Below are 27,420 nucleotides of genomic sequence, written 5' to 3' on the forward strand. Positions count from 1 at the left end.
AGCACCCACTACACTCTCGGAGTGGTTGGCATTAGGAAGGGCATCCAACTGTAGAAACTCTGCCAGATCAGATTGGAGCCTGGTGTAGCCATCAGGTTTGCCAGTCCTCAGTCAAATCATCCAACCCATGAGCAAGGTAATATTTCCCCATAACAAGATATGTTTATATGGAAGATTGGGAACACAGAACACTGCTTGCATGGCAGTGACGTTCATTTACTCCTATCACATGATAGGAGAACCTGGGTTCTCATTCCTAAGGTATTTTTCGATGTTGTTATTATTATTATTATTATTATTATTATTATTACTATTACTATTAGTCAGGTCACTGCCTGGAATTGAACTCAGAATCTTGGGGTTAGTAGCCCGCGCTCTTAACCACTACACCATATGCCCGTGATTCCTTTAAACAAGGGCTCATACTCTTGGCAGCTTTATCAGACTGGCAGCAGGCAAGAACACAGCAACTCACATAGACACACATACAATGGTTTTCTTTCAGATTCCGCCTACCAAATCAACTCAAAAGGGTTTGGTCAACCCAGAGCTATAGTAGAAGACACTTGCCATGCTGTGAAATGGAACCTGAAACTATGTGGTTGGGAAACAAACTCCATACTACACAACCACACCTATTAAGAGAAAAACTGGAACAGAGCAATGAGAATCCAAACAAAAATGGATCTACTCGTTCTTAATACTCTTTACACCCCATGTATTGTTACCTGTTTGGCAGACAACAATGCACATAAGCGAATAATTTGTTTAGCACATTATTTACATTTGACAGATATTTGTCCTCATCTTGTTAACACAACATTTCAGCTGATATACCCTCCAACCTTCATCAGGTGTCTTGAGAAAATTTCAAACTTGGGTTCTTAGTTCTTATTCCTAAGGTATTTTCGATGTTATTACTATTATTATTACTATTATTATTATTATTATTATTATTATTATTATTATTAATCAGATCACTGCCTGGAATTGAACTCAGAATCTTGGGGTTAGTAGCCCGCACTCTTAACCACCACACCACATGCCCTTGTTTCCTATAACTAAGGGCTCATACTCTTGGTAGATTTATTGGACTGGCAGAAGGTGGCATTGACTGCCACAATGTCTCAAAGTTCCCTTTCTTCAATGAATTGAATGTTGCGAACACACATCATCTAAAGAGCAGAGGTGTTTTCTGTTGATGCAAAAACAACAACAAACAGGTATTCACCGTTGAATCAGCTGGGACATATTAAGAATGTAAAGAAATATTATTCCTTGGATTTTTCACTGTTCTGCATGTATCCTATAAACTGTTAATCAATTTATCCTATAAATTGTTAATCAATTACATTCTGAGTTCAAATTCCACCGAGGTCGACTTTGCCTTTCATCCTTTCGGGGTCGATTAAATAAGTACCATTTACGCATTGGGGTCGATCTAATCAACTTAATCTGTTTGTCTGTCCTTGTTTGTCCCCTCTGTGTGTAGCCCCTTGTGGGCAATAAAAAAAAAGTTAATCAATTTGGCAGATGTCAGCGTGTATCAGCAATTAATTTGCTAAATTATCTCTGACCCTTTATCATACTCCAACCCGTCACCTGGCACATGGCCATTTCTCTCGGTCCTTTTCCCTCTCTCAGCTGAAATGTCCTTGTCTTGCAAGCCACTCGATGACACTACAGGTACTGGTACCACGTAAAAAGCACCTGTGTCAGCACTACATAAAAAGGGCCACAGAAAAGAGCACTCTTGCCAGTGCCATGTTTTGTGTGCTTATGCTGGTAGCACACGAAGAGCATCCATGCTGGTGCCATGTAAGAGGGACCTGAGTCGATGTCATGTAAGAAGGACCCGTAATGGCACCACATAAGAAGCACATGTGTCAGTGCTATGTAAAGAGCACCCGTGCTGACACAATGTAAAAAGCACCCAGTACGCTCTGTAAAGTGGTTGATATTAGGAAGTGCATCAAGTTGCAGAAACCATGCCAAGTCAGATGACTGGGGCTTGATGCAACTCCCTGGCTTGCTAGCACCTATCAAACCATCCAACCCATGGAAAACAGGTAATAAATGATGACGACGACGACGATGATTCTTATAAACAAGAGATTCAAGATTCATCAGTCTGATATGGTAGCTTTAACAAGGCCAAAACACTACAGTGTCCTGAAGTTCCCATATACATTGATGTTTCCATAGATGTGTGTTATGAACACACATCAATGAAAGGAAGGAGGTGCTCTGTGGATGAAAAAACCACAGTGGTCAGCATATTCACCTGAAAATCTGCCAGAAGGTATTAAGATTAAATAGATACATGATTGTTTGGATTCTCCCTGTTCTACAGGGACCCCATGAATTATTAACTGTTTAGCAAACATTTGCATGCATGAGCAAATAATTTCTTAGCTGGTTCTTATAAACAAGAGACTGTGGTCTTATGAGGTTCATCACTCTGATCGGAGTAAGCTTTAACTGAGGAGACATAATAAGGCTGAAACACTGCAGTGTCTCAAACTCCCTATACACAGGTGAACCATGTGTTATGAACACACACCATGTAAAGGCAGTGATCCGCATATTCACATTAATATCTGTCAGAAGATATTAAGAATGGATACGTTGTTGTGATTTGGGGTCTCGCTGTTTTACATGTATCTTATGAATTGTTAATCAGTCGTGAATTCTTTAAAGTAAATATTTAATGCTGTTCAAAACAGAATATTCCGGAAGAAAATGCCAAGCAGAACTTTTATATTAAGAACAGTGAAAAAGAAAATGAACAAGGAAAAAGAAACGGTGAGCAGATTTGAAGCGTTTAAAGGTTGAACCACTTTAGTATTATTCCAAGATACATTTGGTAGCTGTTTTTGAAAAGGTAAGTTAAAGAAAACGGGGATACAACATAACAACTGTACTTTAAACATAAACACAGACAAAAGCAAACACACACATATTTGTACATATGCACATACACACACATTTCTATGTATTAATGTTTTGCTTGTATGTCAAGTTTTATATAAAAGCGATTTAACATTAAACTGAAATGTTAATGGGTACGTTTTCGTGGAGAACATACTGTATTTGATGGAATAAAAGACGAAAAGATATATTAGACATCCCACTAGCCCCTAACTTCAGCAACACACATTTTGGGCAGTAAAAAGGTTTTAGTGCATTCAAGGGTCGAACCAAATATTCGAAATCAAACCAAATTCGACGACTAGCACCCATGCCAACCTCCCTTCATTGGGCACTAAACTCTGCTTGCAAAGATCTGTTAGGCAAGTGAAATCAAAATTGAACCAAATTCGATGACTGGCACCCATGCCAGTGGAGTGCTAACAGCTCCATCTGAGCGGCATCACTGCCACAGCAGCTGTCTGGTTTCCATGCCGGTGACACGTAAAAAGCACCATTTGAGTGTGATCGTTACCAGTGTCGCCTTACTGGCACTTATGCTGGTGGCACATGAACAAGACATTCGAGCGAGGTCGTTACCAGTGCCACTGGACTGACTCCTGTGCAGGTGGCACGTAAAAAGCACCATTTCAAGTGTGGCCGTTGCCAGTGCCGCCAGACTGGCCCTCGCGCCGGTGGCACGTAAAAGCACCCACTACACTCTCGTAGTGGTTGGCGTTAGAAAGGGCATCCAGCTGTAGAAGCTCTGCCAGATCAAATTGGAGCTTGGCGCAGCCATCTGGTTCGCCAGACCTCAGTTAAATCGTCCAACCCATGCTAGCATGAAAAGCAGACGTTAAATGATGATGATGATGTGGCTGTACAGAAAGATGTTTGCTCATCCAACTATATGGTTCTGGGTTCCGTCCCACAGCATAGAAACCTGGGCAAGTGCCTTCAGCTATATAGCCTGAGGGCCAATCATAGCTTTGTGAGTAGATTTGGGAGACAAGTTGAAAGAAGCCCATCATATGTGTGTGTGTGTGTGTGTCTTTGCATTTGTATTTGTTCCCCAAACACTGCTTGACAACCAGTGTTGGTTTGTTTACATCCCCATAACTTGGAAGTTCAGCAAAAAGAAATCAATAGGATAAGTACCAGACTTTAAAAAAAAATAAACACTAGTGGAGGGGGAGGGTTACTTATTCAATTAAACCCTTCAGCACAATGCTCCAGCATGGCCACAGTCTGATGACTGGAACAAGTAAAGGATAAAGGAATACACAGAACCTGATTTGATATTTTTTAAATGTTTTTTTTTTTTTTTTTACAAAAATGCATTTTCTAAGTTATCATATACAATATTTATTAATTTTTATGAAGAGATGTTTAACAGAAGCTTTGAAATTTTGGTTTCCTCATCTTCATCAGAGATCCTGATGAAGCCAAAATTTTTAAAGTCACATTTGGTGATGGCACTGCTGTATCATCATCATCATCATCATTACTATTATTACAATGATGATGACACACATACGTGTGTGAGTGAGAGAGAGAGAGAGTGAGAAAGAGAGGGTGTGTGAGAGAGAGAAAGAAAGACTGTGCGAGTGTTTGAGAGTGTGTGTGTGTGTGTGTATGTATGAGAGACAGAGTGTGTGAGGGACAGAAAGATAGTGAGAAAGAGTGTTTGAGAGAGAGTGTATGTGTGAGAGAGTGTATGCATGAGAGAGAGAGTGCATGTGTGTGTGAGAAAGAGTGTGTGTGTGTGTGAGAGAGAGAGAGAATGTGTGAGAAAGAGCGTGTGAGAGAGAGTGTGCATGTATGTGAGAGAGAGAAAGAAAGAGTGTGTGAGGGAGAGTGTTTGAGAGAGAGAGTGTGCGTGTGTGAGACAGAGGGAGAAAGAGTGCTTGTGAGAGAGAGTGTGAGGGAGTTTGAGAGAGAGAAAGAGTGTGTGTGTGAGAGAAAGAGAGTGTGAGAAAGAGTGTGTGTGAGAGAGTTTTTGAGAGTGTGTGTGTGTGTGTGAGTGCATGTGCATGCAGATGTGTGTATGCATTTCTTGAAATTTGTGGTCAATGAATGTCATGGCCAGAGTTGTTGGGTCCCCCCCCCTCCCCATTGTTGCCTCTTTTCATTATAAAACAATCACAAACATTCGTCAAGCAAAAGTGCAGCAGTCGTTATAATTAGAAAATCCTTCTAGAGGCATAACGAAAAAAAAAACCCAACAAAACTATAAATTTGAATAAGAAAAGTACTTTAGTAAAATATAATCTTCATTAAGACCAAAGTTAATTACACAAATGTAATCTTCGTTTAAGAATGATTGAAAATTATTTCAGAGCAGCAAGCTACGTTTTTACCTCCGCCATAGCAAAGGTGGAGGTATTGTTCTCAGTTATGTTTGTGGACCAGATATCTCAAGAACTGCTGGATGGATTCGGATGAAACTTTCAGGGATGTTTGGCCTCATGACTGGCATGAACTGATTAGATTTTGGGATCAATCCGGTACCAGACAAGGATTCTGGACTATTTTTCCTTTTTTCTTACTTAATTTTTGAGAGCGGTCAGGTTCATTTATAGTATTCTCGTTTGTGAGAGCTTCTTCTTTATGCCTTTAACCCTCCAATGCGGAGTACAGGCCACTTATAGTTGAATTCCATGTCACATAATTTTTCGCTTCTGTACTTATACTCTGCCATGAATGTCCTCCTTTCTCTAGTTCCTTTTGTGTTGATCTCTGCCACGAGTTCTTATCCATCTGGATTCCACTGTAAAGCACTTTTCGTTACATTTGGTGTTTCTTTTCTAATTGTGCTACCAATCCACTTCCACTTTTTCTTAAATATTTTCTCCCTAATCAAAACAAGCCCAACCCCTCATCCTCGTCGTGAGAGGTGGAAACAGGTAAAGCTGGCCAATGGGGCTCTGGTGAAGTTGAATGGGCTAATCACCCGTGAAATGGATTTTTTTCAAATTGATTATGGAAACACTGATAGTTTGTGAGAGTAATCGAGTTTATTTCAGATATTCGCATTTTAAAAATTATCTCTGGCTAATCGTTGAGAGGACGTTGGTGTTGCCTTGGGCGGAGGTTTGCACTCTCTGAGTGATCTTGTTTGATATTAAAATCAAAGTTTATTTATCTTCAAACTAAAGATTACTGGCAATCTGCATGAGAAAATTGATGTTTACTGTAACTTTTACTAAATATTTAGGAAAAAAAAAAAAACATAAAGAATTAATATAGATGCACACATGGCTGTGTGGTAAGAAGCTTGCTTCTCAAGCAACCTCTCCTAAGCAGACCGAGTGCAGATATGAGTAGCATATGGGGACCGGTATTAAGGAAGGATAGGAAAATATTAGATTTATAAGCCCTAAAATTCACTCAATAATTGCCCACGGGCATATGGCGTAATGATTAAGAGCACGGGCTACTAACCCCAAGATTCCGAATTTGATTCCAAGCAGTGACCTGAATAATAATACCTTAGGAATGAGAACCCATATTGTTGTTAATATATAACATTAAAAACAAACAAGATGAGGACAAATATCCGTCAAATCTAAATAATGTAAATCATCATCATTTAGCATCCACTTTCCATGCTAGCATGGGTTGGACAGTTCAACTGGGGTCTGGGAAACCAGAAGGCTGCACCAGGCCCAGTCTGATCTGGCAATGTTTCTACGGCTGGATGCCCTTCCTAACGCCAACCACTCCAAGAGTGTAGTGGGTGCTTTTTACATGTCACTGGCACAGGTGCCAGACGGGGCTGGCAAACGGCCACGGACGGATGGTGCATGTTACGTGCCACCAGCACGGGGGCCAGGCGAGGCTGGCAACGGCCTAATGTGCATAATTCCTCATCTCTTAAATATAGAACTATACTCCTTCTTAGTCAGTCACAATGCTTATGTCATCGAATGTGGCATTTAAGTCCCACCAGCAATTTGCAAAGAAGGCCACAGATGCTGAAAGTATGAGAATTACAGGTCAGTGCAGGTGATATATTTGCATCTGCTTTGCACCCCTAAACCAGTCAATGCTAGTTACAACAGGGCATTGGTCAGCCTCAAGGCTATAGTAGAAGACATTTGCTCAGGGTGCCATGCAGTGAGACTGAACCCAGAACCTTGTGGCTGGGTTGCAAGCTCCTTACCATCATAGTGACAGCTTCTGCATGGCAAAACTTGGAATTTTCTTTTTGAGTTTTCAAATTCGTTAATTATAATTAAGAACAAATTTAATTGATTTTACAATACTCTCACAGCAGCATGGACTAATTCTGAACAGAAATATGTACTTTTATTGTGTAATAGCAAAGGAGATTTAATAAAAATAAATTAGCGTAAATTAACAATGAAAGACTAAATTTTTAAACTAACAAAACTAAAAGTGCAATAAATCTGTTGGCTTAAAGAGATAATGAACTGATAATGTAGATTAATGATGATAATGCAGATAAAAGTCTGGCATACGTCAACCACGAATTCAACATTTAAACAGTCAATTGCCAAATATACAATTCATCATTTTAAAATAAATGTCATCAAATAATATCATGAATAAAAGATGGCTTTTGAAACTGAAAATCCTGTAATTTATTTAAATGTATAATTGAATTCACTGACTTCATAAAGAGTAAAACTAATCAGTATTTGTCATTGAGACAGGAGACAGAAAAAAATTGTCAAATGTGATTTTATTGACCTAACATACTGAAACATTCTGCCAGATAAAGCAACGTAAATATATATATATATATATATATATTGCCGGTGGCACGTAAAATACTCCAATCCGACCGTACGACAGGCACCCATGCCAACCCACTTTGCTTGTGAAGACATGTTGGGGCAAGCGAAATCGAAATCGAATTGAACCAGCCAGGATCCCTGGTCTGGTGGTACGTAAAAAGCACTATCCGACTTGTGGCCGATGCCAGCACGGCCTCGACTGGCTTCCGTGCCGGTGGCACATAAAATACACCAATCCGACTGTGGTCGTTGCCAGCCTCGCCTGGCACCTGTGCAGGTGGCACGTAAAAAGCACCCACTACACTCACGGAGTGGTTGGCGTTAGGAAGGGCATCCAGCTGTAGAAACATTGCCAGATTAGACTGGAGCCTGGTGCAGCCTTCTGGCTTCCCATAACCTCGGTCGAACCGTCCAACCCATGCTAGCATGGAGAACGGACGTTAAACGATGATGATGATGATGATAAATAAATAAATTCAAATATTTAAAATAAATATATACTCTTTTTACTCTTTTACTTGTTTCAGTCATTTTGACTGCGGCCATGCTGGAGCACAGCCTTTAGTCAAGCAAATCGACCCCAAGACTTATTCTTTGTAAGCCTAGCACTTATTCTATTGGTCTCTTTTGCCAAACCGCTAAGTTATGGGGACGTAAACACATCAGCATCAGCTGTCAAGCGATGTTGGGGCAACAAACACAGACACACAAACATATACACACACATCATCATCATCGTTTAACGTCCGCTTTCTATGCTAGCATGGGTTGGACGCTTCAACTGGGGTCTGGGAAGCCAGGAGGCTGCACCCGGCTCCAGTCTGATCCGGCGGTGTTTCTACAGCTGGATGCCCATCCTAACGCCAACCACTCCGTGAGTGTAGTGGGTGCTTTTTACGTGCTACTAGCACAGGTGCCAGACGAGGCTGGCGAACGGCCACGCTCGGATGGTGCTTTTTACGTGCCACCGGCATGGAGGCCAGGCGAGGCTGGCACAGCCACAATCGGATGGTGTTTGTTACGTGCCACCAGCATGGAGGCCAGTCGATATATATATATATATATATATATATACACATTTATATGACGGGCTTCTTTCAGTTTCCATCTACCAAATCCACTCACAAGGCTTTGGTCAGCCTGAGGCTATAGAAGTCACTTTCCCAAGGTGCCACGCAGTGGGATTGAACCCGGAACCATGTGATTGGTAAGCAAGCTACTTACCACACAGCCACTCCTACGCCTATGATAGCAAAAGATATATGTATATATATAGATAGAAATATTTAAAAAGTGGTAAGTAGCTTGCTAACCAACCACATGGTTCCGGGTTCAGTCCCACTGCGTGGCATCTTGGGCAAGTGTCTTCTGCTATAGCCCCGGGCTGACCAAAGCCTTGTGAGTGGATTTGAAACTGAAAGAAGCCTGTCGTATAGATGTATATATATATATATATATATATATATATATATATATATGTATGTGTGTGTGTTTGTGTTTGTCCCCCTAGCATTGCTTGACAACCGATGCTGGTGTGTTTACGTCCCCGTCACTTAGCAGTTCGGCAAAAGAGACCGATAAAATAAGTACTGGGCTTACAAGGAATAAGTCCCGGGGTTGATTTGCTCGACTAAAGGTGGTGCTCCAGCATGGCCGCAGTCAAATGACTGAAACAAGTAAAAGAGTAAAAGAGAGAGAGTAAATATATATATATATATCTGTAAATATAATATGTGACAATTATTCGGTAGCCACGATAAAACTCCGAGTTTTGGATGTCGAGGCAGAAACCCACACTGGCATGGGTTTCCGCCCTGACATCCGAAACTTGGAATTTTATCATGTCTACCGAATAATTGTCACATATTATATTTACAGATAAGTTCCTCTATTTACATAATAATGAGGTCTCTTTCATTCTTTTGTTGTCTTACCATTTCTATCAATATATATATATATTTCTCACAGACAGTGCCCAACTGACCCTACTATACTGTATATTCAACAAAATCAAAAACAAACAATGCACGAAATTAAAAATATAAAATGACGATAATTTGCCCATCGCTCCCTGTGTGTGTATGTATATATATATATATAATTTAAAATAAAGGTGAGAAATTAGATATTAATTTAATTAACATCGATTTCAAACTAGTGGTCTAACATAAAAAAACTGAAGGTTCCGTAAAACTGTATTATATATATATTAGAGGGAAACCACTATGTGGACACCCATATGCCAGAAATAGATCTGCTACGGTCTCACCACCAAAAAATGTTCTCAAGAAAACTTTAGCAAAACAACCAAAACGGTTGCTAAATTTTTCTTGAGAACATTTCTTGGTGGTGAGACCGTAGCGGATCTATTTCTAGCATATGGGTGTCCACATAGTGGTTTCCCTCTAATATATATATATGGATAAATTCAAAGTTAAAAATCTTGACTAAGGAAACGATGCAGTGCTGATGTCAGTATATTAATTAACAAATGTTTTCACTGGTTTCACCATTTTTAGTTATTTGCTGAGTCCCAGATCAAACCTGGTTGAGTATACCTATAATCAAAAGCATTCTAGTGTTAACCATAATGTTTCTTCTTTTACCAGACAGTGCATGTAAGATTACATGGCCCAATACCTCCTTCCATTTTCTTAAAAATTGAAGGTTATGATTTGAAGAAGATTTAACTGCTACTTCTAACAGGTTATGTGACTACATACAAGCCCCGTGTTGCTTGGTTGCTTTGTGTCTTTCAACTCCATTGTCTGGTATACAGTTGACTTTGTTATTCACAATATTATCTGACTTGACAAAAAATATCTGTCAAAGACAATTAGTAAGCGAACAACATTTTAATTCTATTTACTGTGTATGTATTTCAATGTTTGTTATACAAACTCCGTTTCATGTTGATAAAACAAACATTTATTCTTAAACAAATTCAAAGATAAGTTCTTAAAAAACACATTTTGACTGATGTATAATAACATTATCTGAAGACATAGTATATATATTTGGATAACAGACTTGGTCTAGCACCTGTTCAACTGACAAATCTATTGAATATTTCTAACAAAGGTGAAAAAAAGCCAAGTTGTCACACAAACTCAATGATTAAAGAACTGAGTTTGTAAACCAAAAATAATGAAGAGGCGTAGGAGTGGCTGTGTAGTAAGTAGCTTGCTTACCAACCACATGGTTCAGGGTTCAGTCCCACTGCGTGGCACCTTGGGTAAGTGTATTCTACTATAACCTCAGGTCGACCAAGACCTTGTGAGTGGATTTGGTAGACGGAAACTGAAAGAAGCCCGTCATATATATGTGTGTCTGTGTGTTTGTCCCCCCAACATTGCTTGACAACCGATGCTGGTGTGTTTATGTTCCCGTAACTTAGTGGTTCGGCAAAAGATACCGATAGAATAAGTACTGGGCTTACAAAAGAATAAGTCCTGGGGTCGATTTGCTCAACTAAAGGTGGTGCTCCAGCATGGCCACAGTCAAATGACTGAAACAAGTAAAAGACTAAACAAGCACCACATTTGTGAGAGGAATCTATCTTAATGATAAGGGGTTAAACATTGAGAGGCCATGAGGATCCATCATCATCATCGTTTAACGTCCGTTCTCCATGCTAGCATGGGTTGGACGGTTCGACCGGGGATCTGGGAAGCCAGAAGGCTGCACCAGGCTCCAGTTTTATCTGGCAATGTTTCTACAGCTGGATTCCCTTCCTAACGCCAACCACTCCATGAGTGTAGTGGGTGCTTTTTACGTGCCACCTGTACAGGTGCCAGGCGAGGCTGGCAACGGCCACGGTCGGATTGGTGTATTTTATGTGCCACCGGCATGGAAGCCAGTCGAGGCGGTGCTGGCATCGGCCACGAGTCGGATAGTGCTTTTTACGTACCACCAGACCAGGGATCCTGGCTGGTTCAATTCGATTTCGATTTCGCTTGCCCCAACATGTCTTTGCAAGCAGAGGGGGTTGGCATGGGTGCCTGTCATACGGTCGGGCACCGTATCTATCTATTCAATAGATCCATCCAAGTAAAATAGGAATTAAAGGGATCCATAGGTAAAAAAAAAAATGGTCAAGAACCACTGCTTATACTCTTATGAATGTATCCCCTCCCCCACCCGACCCACTGTCTGTATTCTATCCTCTCTTATGCTTACTTTCTTACACCTAAAACATTTGCTTGGCACTCCATCATTTCCATCTTTATCTCCTTCTAAAATACCCCCACCCAACCCGATATAATGTGGAATAGCCATGTATTTCTTCTATAGCAAAACATCTATGCTTCACCCCTCTGTCATACTTTACCCTTTCGACAGAAGTACTCCCCACCACCATCGTTTATTAGCAGGAAGTAGGAAGGGCATCCAGCTGTAGGAACTCTGCCAGATCAAGATTGGAGCCTGGTGCGGCCGTCTGGTTCGCCAGCCCGCAGTCAAAATCGTCCAACCCATGCCAGCATGGAAAGCAGACATTAAACGATGATAATGTTGATGATTATCTCTCCCTGTTTTTGCTTTACAAGTTACTTGTGACTCGCTATTGCAGGTGATACGAGAAAAAAAGCACTCCATATACACTGTAACAGGGTTGGCATTAGGAGGGGCACACATCTGTTGAAACCAAGCCAAGGCAGACGTTGGGGCACTATGTAGTCCTTGAACTTACCAGATCTTGTCAAATACTCCTACTAATGCCAGCTAGGAACACAGATGTTAAATGATGAGGATAACATTTTTAGGGTTCCACATAGGAAGCATTATGATGGTGCCATGTAAAAAGTATTCAATGCATTTTGTAAAGTGGTTGGCATTACGAAGGGCATCCAACCATAGAAAACTAAACAAAACAGACCATGGAACCTGGTGTGGCCTCTGACCTTGCCAGCTCTGATCAAGCCATCCAACCCATGCCAGCACGGAAAACAGATGTTAAATGATAATGATGATGCTTAACCCTTTAGCATTTAAACCGGCCATATCTGGCCAAAAGTATTCTGCCTGTTTTATGTTCAAACTGGCCAGATCTGGTCTCTCACACCAGCCCTACAATGTCGTTTTAAAAATTAACAGCTACCTCATCAAAATCTCATAGCACCAAGATAATGCCTGATTAGTTCAAGGCAATGTGGATAAAAAAGGATTAATTTTGGCAGAATAATGTGAACACTAAAGGGTTAAAGACACACACAACAGATTTTCAGAGAGCTTTTGTCTACCAAGGATATAGTAGAAAGCATTTGTTCAAGATGCTGAGCAGTGGGATTGAACCTGGAATCACAGAGTTGCAATGTGAATTTCTACACCAAACAGCCATGCCTGATCTAAGTTCAGACAGTGTCCCATCAAAGCTAAACTTAAACTAGACTAAAGGGTGTTTACAATGTTGCTGTTATTTAATGATCAACAAGATAATCTCGCTGTACATTCTTGTATGTGTACTCGTTGACCTCAGGTGCTTCGTTGAAATAAGGATACGAGCCAAGAAAATAGTTTTAAATAATAAAAGATGAAAAAAGAAAAAAAAAGAAAGAAATTATTAGAGAAGGTTCAGTAACGAAACTGATTTGATTATCCATAATTCTATCTTTGGGGTAGCTGTCAGTCTGCAGATAAATGGCTTTAGGATGGGAAGGAAAGATAAGATTCAAACTAGCTGTAACAATTAAATTTCTGTCTGTTATCCTTCTCATTAAAAACAAGGTGTTTGCTTTGTGGGGGAAACAAAATAATAGGTTAACAAAATGCTGCCAAATTTTAAATATTTCGTGACTGCAAATAGCATGGAATACTCTTGATTCTGCGAATTGTATTTAAATATAGAGATGTAGGCATGGCTGTAGAGTGGTCAAGAAGCTCAATTTTCAACCATGTGGTTCTGGGTTCAGTCCCACAGCTCGGCATCTTGAGCAAGTGCCAACAAATGTCGAGAGAATTTGTTAGATGCAATTTGAGTGGAAATCCACAGCAGATGCATGTGCATGCATGTGTGTGCGTGCATACGCGCGTGTGTGTTGTTCAATGTTGTTTGTTTCCTACCACTGCTTAACAGCCGATGTTGGTTTGTTTACATCCATTAACAATTTGGCAAATTGATCAATAGAACATTAAGACTTTAAAAAGAAAAAAAATGTACTGGGGTCTTTTGTTCAATGAAACCCTTTAAGGTAGTGCCCCAGAATGGCCCCTGTCCAATGACAAAAACAAGTACAACAAAAAAGACGAAAACATAGATGGCATTAAGCATCAAGGAACACAGCTACTAGATTATGCTTATCGATTCTAAAGTCACTGAAAGCCAAGCTTCATTTGTTAGGATTCTAATTCTGAGGCCCAAGTCAGGAACAATTATAATTTCAATAAGTTTGAGTGATGAATTGACAGCATCAGTTGACTGTCATGTTTACCCAGTCCCCGTCTCTAACCATCTCTCACCCTCCCATACACTCTTGCAACCTCTACTCATCCACACTCCTTGTTCTCCTGTCCCCACTCACATCTACTCACTTTCATACCATGAGGGTCCACTCCGACAGTTCATCACTCCTATTTTTATCTCTCATTCCAGACCCATCCTGGTTATTTCCACTCAATTTTCTATAGTGTCAGTAGCTATGTAGCTCAGTAACTCCTCTACAACAAAATCCCTCTTCTTTTCTGGCTCATCTTCTAGCATAAAGCCAAGCCAACACACACACACACACTCTCTCTCTCTCCTGTAGCCCCATTCAGTTGATGGGGATCTTAATCTTGCAAGTTGTATGGTGACCTCACTAATGCTGGTGCCATGAAAATAACAACACTCACTATATTCTGTATAGTGGGTAGTGTTAGTTTCCACCCAGCCAGAGAAACCATGTCAAAGCAGACATTAGTACATGAAGCACTCCTCCTACATGTTGCATCCTGTCAAACCATGGAATGATGACGACGACAATATCTCTTACATTACTTCAACACAAACCTCAAACTTTGAAAAGTCAATTAAGTTTATCCAAATACTTGACAGATATATATGTTTATCAACATTGCAAAGATGAAAGGCAAAGTCAGGCCCAGATAGATTTGGACTTAGAACTTAAGTGGAGCATCAATCACTTAATACCACATTTAGACTGTTATTATAAATTCAACCAATAATAATAATAATAATAAGAGCACTCAGAGAGTGCAAACCTCCACCAAGGCAACATCAATGTCTTCTCAATAATTAATTGGAGATGATTTCTAAAATGAGAATATCTGAAATAAACTCGACTGCTCTTACAAACAAGAATACTAAAAGTGAACCTGACTGCTCTCAAAAATTAAGTGAAAAAAAACAGGAAAAATAATCCAGAATCCTTGTCCAGTACTGGATTGATCCCAAAATGTAATCAGATCATGCCAGTCACGAGGCCAAACATCCCTGAAAGTTTCGTCTGAATCCATCCAGCGGGCCTTGAGATATTTTGTCCGTGGACAAACACAGAAGACTGAAAATAATCCCTCCGCCTTCGTTAACGAGGAAGTAATAATAATAATAATAATAATAATAATAATAATAATAATAATAATAATAAATGTCCTGATGCAGTACCAGGCAATGGCTCTCGTGTCTTCTGATCTTAACTGATTGGAAGCGTTATCATATACATTGTTTTGTCTTGGTATAAAAGATGGACTACAGCAAATATTCTGCTCAATACCACAGATTTGCTTGTCAGTTGTTTGACCTTAACCAGTTAAGCATGTCCCTTAATGGCTGACGATATGTGCATCTCTGATCACGAGCAGAAGTAGTGGGGGAGCATCATAGCCATGTGTTGAGAGGGATTCTTTGGAGTTTGAATAATTCACCTCTGGAAACATGGGTGTTTTCTTCATTATCCTTAAACAAATCTTATTCAAGGACTACTCCATCATCATCATCATCATCATCATCATCATCGTTTAACGTCCGCTTTCCATGCTAGCATGGGTTGGACGGTTCAACTGGGGTCTGGGGAGCCTGAAGGCTGCACCAGGCCAGTCAGATCTGGCAGTGTTTCTACAGCTGGATGCCCTTCCTAACGCCAACCACTCCGAGAGTGTAGTGGGTGATTTTATGTGCCACCGACACAGGTGCCAGACGAGGCTGGCGAACGGCCACGCTCGGATGGTGTTTTTTATGTGCCATCGACAGAGGTGCCAGACGAGGCTGGCAGACGGCCACGCTCAGATGGTGTTTTTTATGTGCCACCGACACAGGTGCCAGACGAGGCTAGGGCCTCACCTTCAAGGTCATATACTGTTTATTTTGATATAAGATCACTATGTCACGCACATATGGTTGTGATGCATGTGCTTGGTGTACCCTTATCAGACGGGTAGTCATGATGGGTATATTGGGCTTCGTGTACTTAACCCCAGTGTCACTTTGATGGCATATGCTACTCTCTCACTCAATAATAATGATAATAACAATAATAATAATAATAATAATAATAATAATAATTAAAATAATAATAATAATAATAATCCTTTCTACTATAGGCACAAGGCCTGAAAATTGGAGGAGGGGGTAGTCTATATATTAACCTCAGTGTTATTTCATTGACCCCGAAAGGATGAAAGGCAAAGTTGACCTCAGCAGAATTTGAACTCAGAATGTAAGGGCCAACAAAATGCTACTAAGCATTTTGGCCCAGCATGCTAACGATTCTGCCAGCTCACTGCCTTAATTAAGATGATAATTATGAGGTGGGGGGAGTGAGATTTCTCAGAGATTTGAGCTCAGAAAGGGTAACTACTGAGCAATATGGTCCAATGTCACTCTCACTCCATTGGTCACACTTAGATTTAAGAAGTGATAATGAGTTTTAAAAAAAAAGTACTTACATCATTTCGTATCTGAAATCTCTGTAAAAATCCAAGATCTAGGAACATCCGAACACAAGCTTGTAAGGTATTGTCATCGTCTAATGTGAAGTCGTTGAAGTTGTAATCAAGCAGATTGAAATCTGATGACGTTGGAACCGTGATGCTCTTTAGAAAACAAAGTAAAAAAAGAAACAAAGCAAGTTAAGACATACATCATCATCATCATTTAGCGTCCGTTCTCCATGCTAGCATAAATAAATACAATCATTAAAACAATTACTCTTTTTCCCTTTTACTTGTTTCAGTCATCAGACTGTGGCCATGCTGGAGCACCGCCTTTAGTCGAGAAAATCGACCCCAGGACTTATTCTTTGTAAGCCTTGTACATATTCTATCGGTCTCTTTTGCCGAACCACCAACTTACGGGGACGTAAACACACCAGCATCGGTTATCAAGCGATGTTGGGGAGACAAACACACATACATATATATATATATATACATACCAGAGTAAACACATAAATGTGAAACAAGGTGGAAAAAAAATGTTCGACAAATGGGAACGTGAAACTCAGAGTAACAGGTTTTGTTGAATTTTTTGCTGCTTTTAAATAAAGTATATATATATATATATATATACACACACACACACACACATATGATGGACTTCTTTCAGTTTCTGTCTACCAAATCCACTCACAAGGCTTTGGTCGGCCCGAGGCTATAGTAGAAGACTATTGCCCAAGGTGCCATGCAGTGGGACTGAACCCAGAATCATGTGGCCCGTAAGCAAGCTACTTACCACACAGACACTGAAATTGGTCATTTTCTATAAATGATTATTGAAACAATGTAACAACTTATACTATCAAGTTGAGTAAAACATAAGCAACGTTTTGAACCATGAAGAATTTGTACCAGAGTTTTGCAGAATCTTGAATTTTTTTCTTTAACATTTTTTATCAAATGTCTGATGATACGGACATAGACTTGCCCCAAATCATCAATAAACTGGCATTGATATTTTTTTTCCCTGTTGTTACAATCATCTGAAATGGAACTGTGAAAGCATGATAACTGAGCAATTTTGCTTTTCAACTTCGAAAAATGATGAAAAACAGCTACAACTGCTCACGATATCAGCGAAACATCTGGTGAAGAAATGACCAGTGAGTGGTCATCTCGTAAATGGTTTAAACTATTTTGCAGTGGAGACCAGTTCCTTGTAGATCGTGAGTATAGTGGACGCCCACCTTTCATTGATGACAGTCAATTAAAGACTGTCATTGAGAAAAATCCACGTAAAACCATTCGAGAACTGGCAAAAAAACCTCATTAGCCAGAAAACTGCCCACAACCATTTGCATGTAATCAGAAAATCATAAAAAATCCAAGAAATGGGTACCACACGATTTGAATGAAAATCAGACAATGTGCAGATATGAAATTTTCTCGTCACTTCTTCTCTGTAACCAGACCGATTCATTTCTCAACCGCATTGTAACTTGCAATGGAAAGTGGATTCTGTACATCATCATCATCATCATCATCATCATCATCATCGTTTAACGTCCGCTTTCCATGCTAGCATGGGTTGGACAGTTCAACTGGGGTCTGGGAAGCCCGACGGCTGCACCAGGCCAGTCAGATCTGGCAGTGTTTCTACAGCTAGATGCCCTTCCTAACGCCAACCACTCCGTGAGTGTAGTGGGTGCTTTTTATGTGCCACCGACACAGGTGCCAGACGAGGCTGGCGAACGGCCACGCTCGGATGGTGTTTTTTATGTGCCACCGACACAGGTGCCAGACGAGGCTGGCAGACGGCCACACTCGGATGGTGTTTTTTATGTGCCACCGACACAGGTGCCAGACGAGGCTGGCGAACGGCCACGCTCGGATGGTGCTTGTTACGTGCCACCGGCACGGAGGCCAGGCGAGGCTGGCACGGCCACGATCGGATGGTGTTTGTTATGTGCCCACAGCACGGAGGCAGTCGATGCGGTACTGGCTACAGCTACGTTCGGATGGTTTTCTTATGTGCCACCGGCACTGGTACCACAAAAGATTATTTGCAAGGACTGAACCAAAATGATGCACCAAAAACCTTCCCTAAACCCGAGCTCTTCAAAAAGAAGGTTATGGTAGCTGTTTGGTGCTGTATTGCTAGACTCACCCACTATAACTTTTTAAAGCCCTAAAAAAAACATTATTGCAGAAACATGTTGCCATGAAATTGCCAAAATGAACAGAAAACTGTTATTCCTCCATCCCAGACTGGGCAACAGAAGAGGGCCAATCATTTTTTATGATAATGCTCAACTACTCCAAAGTTGGAAGAACCTGGCTACGAAGTTCTTTCCACCCTGCTTATTCCCCAGACTTTTCTCCTACTGAATACCGCTTTTGGTTTCCTGTGAGAGGAGGAGCTCAAAAATCAAACCGATGCTGAAATTTGAGTACAGAGCAGTAATAAGAAATTATAATGACAAAAGAACAATGAGGTTGTTATGAACTTCATTAGCTTGCAGCTGTTTCTGCTATAAGGCACAATGCACAGTTGAATGCTTGTGTTTCACCTTATAGCTTCACCAGAGCATCAGACATAATGCACTTAATGCTATAAGATGCAATCTTACAGCTGAAACAGCTGTAAGTTAATGACGTTTATAACATAATTTCATCTTCCTTTGTCGTGTCAAGCGCAGGAGTGGCTGTGTTTTAAGTAGCTTGCTTCTCAACCACATGGTTCTGGGTTCTGTCCTACTGAGTAGCACCTTGGGCCAGTGTCTTCTACTATAACTGCAGGCCGACCAAAGCCTTGTGAATGGATTTGGTAGACGGAAACTAAAAGAAGCCTGTCATATATATATATATATATATATATATATATATATATATATATATAGATAGATAGATAGATAGATAGATAGATAGATAGAAAGATAGATAGATATATACATACATACATACAAATATATATATATATATATATATATATATAGTCACCATGATTGACTGCTAAATCCATAAGATTTTTTTTTTATTCTCTCTCAATTTATTTCCTCGTGTTCCTTTCTGCTGAAGAGCATAGGCTTGAAATGTAAAAGACTTTCTCACCTTCCCAAGCATCAAACTCATACACCTGTTTGTCTTTTGTTTTTCTGTAAATTTCAACTATATATGTGTGTGTGTGTGTTTGTTCTCCCACCATCGCTTGACAACTGATGCCGGTATGTTTACATCCCTGTAACTTAGCGGTCTAGCAAAACAGACCAATAGAATAAGTACTAGGCTTACAAAGAATAAGTCCTGGGATTGATCTGTTCGATTAAAGGCAGTACTCCAGCATGGCCACAGTCAAACGACTGAAACAAGTAAAACAATAAAAGAATGCATCAGTTATGTCACTTTGACCTCCTCTGTTAGCACATTTTTTAAGCAGAAGAAAATGTTGGCATTGGGTTTCTGTTGACACCTGGCACTAAATGATTAACTGTGATGATGGTTGTAGTTAGAACTGCGGTGTTGGAGATGTTGACTAACAAGGCTGATTTTGTTGGTCTAAAAAACCAATTTATTATATAAATACATGTCTGCACAAACATGTCAGGCTGTTCAGTGAAGGCCTCAACAAACTAGAGTATAGCCATGTAATGAGAGGGTATAATGAATGCTGTGTAAAATGTGTTAGGTGCTGTCGGTGGACTTCGTAACCCTACACTTTCTCTGATCATTTAGCCAACAGTTTTAAATTGTGAACTGTAGAAGGGGAAGACTTGGACACAGTAAATGTAAAATTAGAAAGGGTACTGGTGTCATGTAAAAGGTGCCCATGTAGGTGCCATTCAAAAAATATCCATGCTAGTGCTATGTATAAAGCACTCATGCCGGTGCCACATGAAAGCACCCAGCACACTCTGTAAAGGGGTTGGCAATAGGAAGGACATCCACTTGTAGAATCCATGTCAAAACAGGCAACTGCAGTCTGGTGCAGCTCTCCAACTTGTTAGCTCCTGTAAAACCATTTAGCCCATGCCAGCCTGAATGTAGCCCATTGTATGTATGTGTATATATATCATCATCTTTGTTTAACGTCCGCTTTCCATGCTAGCATGGGTTGGACGATTTGACTGAGGACTGGCAAACCAGATGGCTGCACCAGGTTCCAATCTTGATCAGGCAGAGTTTCTACAGCTGGATGCCCTTCCTAACGCCAACCACTCAGAGAGTGTAGCGGGTGCTTTTACATGCCACCGGCACAAGGGCCAGTCGGGCACTACTGGCAACGGTCACAAAAAAAATCTATTTTTTTGGTGGGGGTTTGCAAGATTCTTGATGTGAATTTGTGTGTTCAAACAAATCTTACTGTGTCTTGGGAGGGTCGTTTCGCCAATAACAATAAAACACAAACACTGGTTCAATATCACTTCTTTATTGTTAGTCGGTTGAATATCGAACCAACAAACAAATCAGTCGTTTGTTTAATGTGTTGGTTAAACAATCTATCTGTTTGTTTGTTAGACAAAGTCCTTTCATTGCTATTCATGATATTCTCAATGACTTGCTCTCTCTCCTCAAGGTCTGCTCTGAGTCTGTCCGACTAACAAACAACCAACTGATTGTTTAACTAACTCACTAATCAAATGATCGATTAGTTAGTTGGTTAGATGTCTGATTAACTAACAATAAAGAAGTGGTATTGAGCCAGTGTGTGTGTTGTTATTATTGGCATAATGACTCACCCAAGACAAAAACAAGCTAAATTTAAAGCTTCATCAAAATTCCATGTTAGTTTATGTTCTACAAACCAACTTAATAATGAGTAAGTAATGAGTGATTCTTCGTTATCTTCAAAATTAATTGAAATGAAATCAGTATATTTCAACAGAGATATGGTTACCAAAATGGGTAAACACAAGTCTGTTTCATCAGGGTAGATTAGGATCTTAATAACAACAATGATTGTTCCAACACAAAGACATCCCACTCAAGCAAGCCTTGGATAAATAAATGGAAAACAGACCAGCCTAAACAGCTCGCTAAAACAACAATGAAAATAAACAAAGAAATGCTTACTTTGAGTTTTTCAGCTTCTTCACCCGACGCTGTAGCATGGTAGGAGAGAACTTCCAGAGAAACTTGCTGTCGAGCTATTGCCTTCACTGCCTTTTCGTACATCTGTGTGTTATCAATTCCCATGCCACAGAAGATGGCAAAAGCCTACAAGAAAATAACAAGCATAGGTTTATATGTGTGTGTGTGTGTGTGTGTGTGTGTGTGTGTATGTATACAAGAGTAAAAGTTCTAAGTAGTGTACAGTAATCTCTCTATATATATATATAAAGCTGAAGTTGCCTGTGTATGGCAGGCTTGGTAGCCTTCAACTAACACTATCTCCTCTGAGACCCTGTGGCGCAAGTTGACCAAAATTGAGTATGATAGAAAAAGGCTTGCTCTTCCTTCCGTAGAAGAAAAATTCAAATCGGACCATGTTAACAGCAAAAATTATTTACATCAAAAAGGTGCGTTTTTTCTATGAAAATCCCTATTTTTTACGATTTTTTGACTGCTGTGTCACCATTTTTCGGTGTATTTCAACCAGAAAAATGTTCACTTAAAGAGAATAACAAGCTACATAATGCAAACTTTTTACTTTTTAAAAATTCCAATTCTAAAGGGTCGAAACAAACCCAAGCAACGCCGGGCGATACTGCTAGTATATATTAAAAGTGATGGATAAACAAGTCGGAAGAGATAGAGGTATCATTTCTTCTTTCATCATACACACACACACACACAAATATAAATAGGAAATGATAGAATACTCCTTAACTCCTTGATAAAAAGATTTAAGGAGTATTCTACTCTCTCCTTAGGCATATATAAGACTTTTGATATCTGTATGTATATATTACATATATGAAGAAAATATACTTCCATCACTGCAGAGTTTTCTATCATTAGTAATATTTGGGCTGGATATGGCTAGCTTAAATTGTAAAGAGATAAACATGGGTGTAGGAGTGGCTGCGTGGTAAGTAGCTTGCTTACAAACCACATGGTTTCAGGTTCAGCCCCACTGTGTGGCACCTTGGGCAAGTGTCTTCTACTATAGCCTCAGGCTGACCAAAGCCTTGTGAGTGGATTTGGTAGATGGAAACTGAAAGAAGCCTGTCGTATATATGTATGTGTGTGTGTGTATATGTTTGTGCGTCTGTTTTTGTCCCACCAACATTGCTTGACAACTGATGCTGGTGTGTTTACATCCCTGTAAGTTAGCAGTTCAGCAAAAGAGACCGATAGAATAAGTACTAGGCTTACAAAGAATAAGTCCTGGGGTCGATTTGCTCCAGCATGGCCACAGTCAAATGACTGAAACAAGTAAAAGAGTAACGGCAGTGTATTTCAGCAGGAATATTATAACAAAAGGGTGAAACTGCTGATGATCAAACATAACAGATTTGTGTCTCAGACAAGAATAAGAAGTGTAGATTAAGTTTTACTAAGCAATTAGTTAAATTGAGATTAGGCCAAAATCCATAACTGTCGGTACAGATATCGATAGGAGAACTTGTTCAATTCATCTGCTACTCTAATATCTCCACAATCCATAATAGTGGTTCTCAACCATTTTTTACCTAGGATTTCTATTTCATGTGGCTGGATCCTTATAGCCATTCAGTGTTTTAAAATATCTTATTATAGGCCATGTGGTTGCATGGTAAGAAGTTTGCTTAACAGCCACATGGTTCTGATAAATTTTAAAAGCAACAGCTTATATGGATCCCTAGAGGCCATCTGGACCATGGTTGAGAGCCACTGATGCAAAAGGAGGTGGTGTCAAGAAGAAAGGGTGAAACTTTGTAAGTTTAATTCTTTCCAGAGCTAATTTAATCACTTAACGATCCCGTTTCAATGCAATAAAAACCTATCTTATACCACTGAGTTATTCTCCTGCAAATCTGTGTCTTTTGGTGCCAAAGTAAGAAATCAATAGCTTAGTCATCTTCCCATGCCATTCCAAAAATAGATTGTTCTTTTACTTTTATGAATCACAATACAAGGATTTGTAACTGAAGAATATGCACGATTGAACTGACAGTTGTGTCTTACTGACATTTACATGATCAATCACCCAGAGGGATAAATAGCAAAGTTGAATTCAATAGGATCCAAATGAGGAAATCAGATGAACAGCAGAACGAAATGCATGTATGGATGTATGGTTAAGAAGTTTGCTTTCCAACTATGTAGTTTCAAATTCACTCTCATTGCACAGCACCGTGAGCAAGGGTCTTCTCTTATAGCTTAGGGCCAACCCAACTGCACCTTGGGCAAGTGTTTTCTTCTATAACTCAGGGGCAACAGAAGCCTTATGAATGGATTTGGTAGGCAGAAATAGAAAGAAGACTATCATGCTTTTCTTTTATTCTTGTATTTGTTTTGGCCATTTCACTGCGGCCATGCTGGAGCACCACTTTTAGGCGAACAAATCGACCCCAGGACTTATTCTTTGTAAGTTTAGTACTTATTTTATCAGTACCTTTTTTCCAAACTGCTAAGTTACAGAGATGTAAACACACCAACATCAGTTTGTCAAGCAATGGTGGGGGCACAAACACACAAACATATACATACATATATACATATATATATATATATATATATGACGGGCTTCTTTCAGTTTCTGTCTACCAAATCCACTCACAAGGCTTTGGTCAGCCTGAGGCTAGAGTAGAAGACACTTGCCCAAGGTTCCACAGTGGGACTGAACCCAGAACCATGTGGTTGGTAAGCAAGCTATGCATGTAAATAATAATCCGTTCAACTGAAGGAACAAGACCTTGAAATTATGGGGTTGGGAACTAGTTGATTGCATTGACCCCAATGTTTCATTGGTACTTAATTTATCGACCCCGAAAGGATAAAAGGCAAAGCCAACCTTAGCGGAATTGAACTCAGGGTGTAGCAGCAGACGAAATACCACTAAGCATTTCGCCTGGCATGATAAAGATTCTGTCAGCTCGCCGCCTTATGTATGGAAATAATAAGTTCCAAAACTTAAAGAGAAGCACGACAAAGGAATGAAAGGAAAATTCACACACAAGACACAGTCATGCTCTTTCCTCATCATTATTATCCCCAAAAAAAAAGTCATTACAATTTCACTCCTGATTTTTTTTTTTTTGACAATAACTGACAAGGAAAAGCATGTCTGCGTCTCGTGTGCGAATTTTGCATTTGTTCCCTTGTCGTTCTGTTTAATTTTTGAAACTTATTATTTAAGCTAATGTCATGCACTCATCTTACCATCACCATATATCTGTGTTTGTGTGTGTGTGTATGTGTGTGTGTGTGTGTGTGTGTGTGTGTGTGTGTGTGTGTGTGTGTATGTAGCCTTGTATGTTTTGACATCATATGATGTTTGCAAAGAAGCACCACTCTCATACAAACAGTGTTATTTAATTCCAGTCTTCCACATAAAATGTGTATGGCCATGTGAAAAAATTACTTTACTTGGAAACAGGTAAGGGTTGGCCACAGGAAGAGCATCCAGTCAAAGCAAATTTATATCAACTAATTCCATTTAACCTATGCAAGCATGAAAAAGTGGATATTAAAATGATAATGATAAAGAAAATGATAAATTCTAAACAATTCTCTAATAGTTTCATCACCATCATCATCATTTAACATCTGTTTTCCATGCTGGCATGGGTTAGAAGGCTTCACAGGAGCTGCCAAGGCCAGGATCCACATCAGGTTCCATAGTCTGTTTTGGCTTGGTTTCAAGAGCTGGATGCCCTTTCTAATATCAACCATTTTACAGAGTATACTAGGTACTTTTTACATAGCACCGACACCATCACCAGTGATTTTTAAATGGCACCATCACCAATGCTTTTTACTTGGCACCATCACCAACGATTTTTACTTGGCACCAGCAACAGTAATTTTTATGCGACACCAATACCATATTCTTTACATGGTCTCATCACCAGTGCTAAAATGCACCTAACTCTCTAAGTCCTAAGTTCCAATCCTGTTGATATCAACTTTGCTTCCAGCCTTTCAGGATTAATAAAATAAAGTACCAATCCAGAATAATGGATTGATGGAATTATCAGAGAGTACTCGTTCTGGGTTAGTGTGTTCTAAGTTCTTGGGTGTTATGTATACATATTTATACATTTGCTATTGATGGGCGGACAAATAAAATATGAACTAACTTCCAGATCAGAAATTTTCAGCAAATGCAAACATACGGACAAATTTCTTTTGACAAACTGGAAAATATCATCCTCTCCAGATTAAGCAGCTGTATGACAAACTTTAGACCTTCTGTTAGTTCTATACCAACTAGCTTTATGGCTTTATGGGCAAAGGGGACACAACTTACATATTCTTTCTTTTATTCCTTTCTTTTTTCATTCTTTTCACCCTTCAGCTTATGCAGCCACTTTCCTCCTGTTTTTTCTCATGATTCCTCTTGTTCTATTGTCCTGATGTGAGGTTTGTATAGGCCATGGGCTCAGAGCCAGTAGATTGCTTGGCAACATTAGGTGTGTTATTAGAACCTACCTAGACAACATCTCCAGTGTATGAAACTATTAGTAGCTCATAACTATTTACATTAAACAACATTTATCTCTCAATAGATAGAGTACTTTTTTTTTGTTGACCTTAACTGGATGGGAAAGTAATACACACCCACACACACATAGGGAGAGAGGGGAGAGAGAGAGAAAGAGAGAGATAATAGAGAAAGTGAAAGTAAACCTAATTACCTCAAAGAAATGCTCATCATTCTTGTTAAATGGAGTCCGGTCTGATTTATTGATAAGTTGACTAACACCAATAATCTGCCCTGTTGCATTTTTTATAGGCATGCACAAAATAGACCGTGTTTTGAAACGAGCATCCTCATCACTCTGCAAAAAAAATCAAATCAAAAAAAAAGTTTAAGAAAAGGTAAAAATTCAAATTGCTCAAACAAAAGAAACATTACTTTTCTAAATTTATAATTGAAATTTCAACATGCAACATGAAAATTCTACAACTGGCTGTTAAGATTTTGATGCAAATGATTCTAAACATCTGAGATGGAAGGGAGGAATTTTGAAGTCTCAAATTGGCTAAACTAATGCAGTGGTCCTCAACTGGGATCTATATGGCCCTTGGGGCTCCATATATTTTGTTGTTAAAAGTTCTCTGCAATAAATTGGTTATACAGTTCTATATTTAAGAGATGAGGAATTATGTACATTATTTACATTTGATGAATATTTGTCCTCATCTTGTTTGTTGTTAACACAATGTTTCAGCTGATATACCCTCCAGTCTTCATCGGGTGTCTTGGGGAAATTTCAAACCTGGGTTCTCATTCCTAAGGTATTTTTCGATGTTATTATTATTATTATTATCAATTATTATTATTATTATTATTATTATTATTATTATTATTATTATTATTCAGGTCACTGCCTGCAACTGAACTCGGAATCTTGGGGTTAGTAGCCTGCACTCTTAACCACTATGCCATATCCATCAAATATAAATAACGTAAATTGGTTATACATCTACAATACACAAAATATTCTAACGATTATTTTTATATAATTCCTAATAATATTTAATTATAAAAATAGGATTTTTTACAAATAGAATGGCCGTGAGGGTCCATCCGATCAAAATAGGAATCAAAGGGGTCCATAGGTAAAAAAAAGATGATATTGGTTTTAGGGACCAATATACTTTAGATAGGTACAAGACCCAAAATTTTGTGGAAGGGGACTAGTCATTGACTTTGTGTTCATCATGTATTTGTTTCATTGACCCAGAAAGGATGAAGGATAAAGTAGACTTTGCTGGAATTTCAACTCAG

At 39.4% G+C, this 27,420-nt stretch overlaps 1 protein-coding gene across 3 annotated transcripts in view; it reads right to left on the minus strand.

Moving 5' to 3' along the window:
* LOC115209104 (dual 3',5'-cyclic-AMP and -GMP phosphodiesterase 11) overlaps nucleotides 1-27,420 on the minus strand; it is a 296,047-nt gene that overhangs the window by 49,831 nt on the left and 218,796 nt on the right. For all 3 annotated transcript variants that reach the window (XM_036500862.1, XM_029777231.2, XM_036500863.1), the window contains 3 exons: nucleotides 26,324-26,467; nucleotides 21,612-21,755; nucleotides 16,554-16,700 (listed from right to left, as the gene is read on the minus strand). In XM_036500862.1, the coding sequence (XP_036356755.1) occupies nucleotides 16,554-16,700; nucleotides 21,612-21,755; nucleotides 26,324-26,467 (435 nt within the window). The remainder of the gene's footprint in view (nucleotides 1-16,553; nucleotides 16,701-21,611; nucleotides 21,756-26,323; nucleotides 26,468-27,420) is intronic.

Source organism: Octopus sinensis, linkage group LG3 (assembly GCF_006345805.1).
Source record: "Octopus sinensis linkage group LG3, ASM634580v1, whole genome shotgun sequence".
Classification (NCBI taxonomy): Eukaryota; Metazoa; Mollusca; class Cephalopoda; order Octopoda; family Octopodidae; genus Octopus; species Octopus sinensis.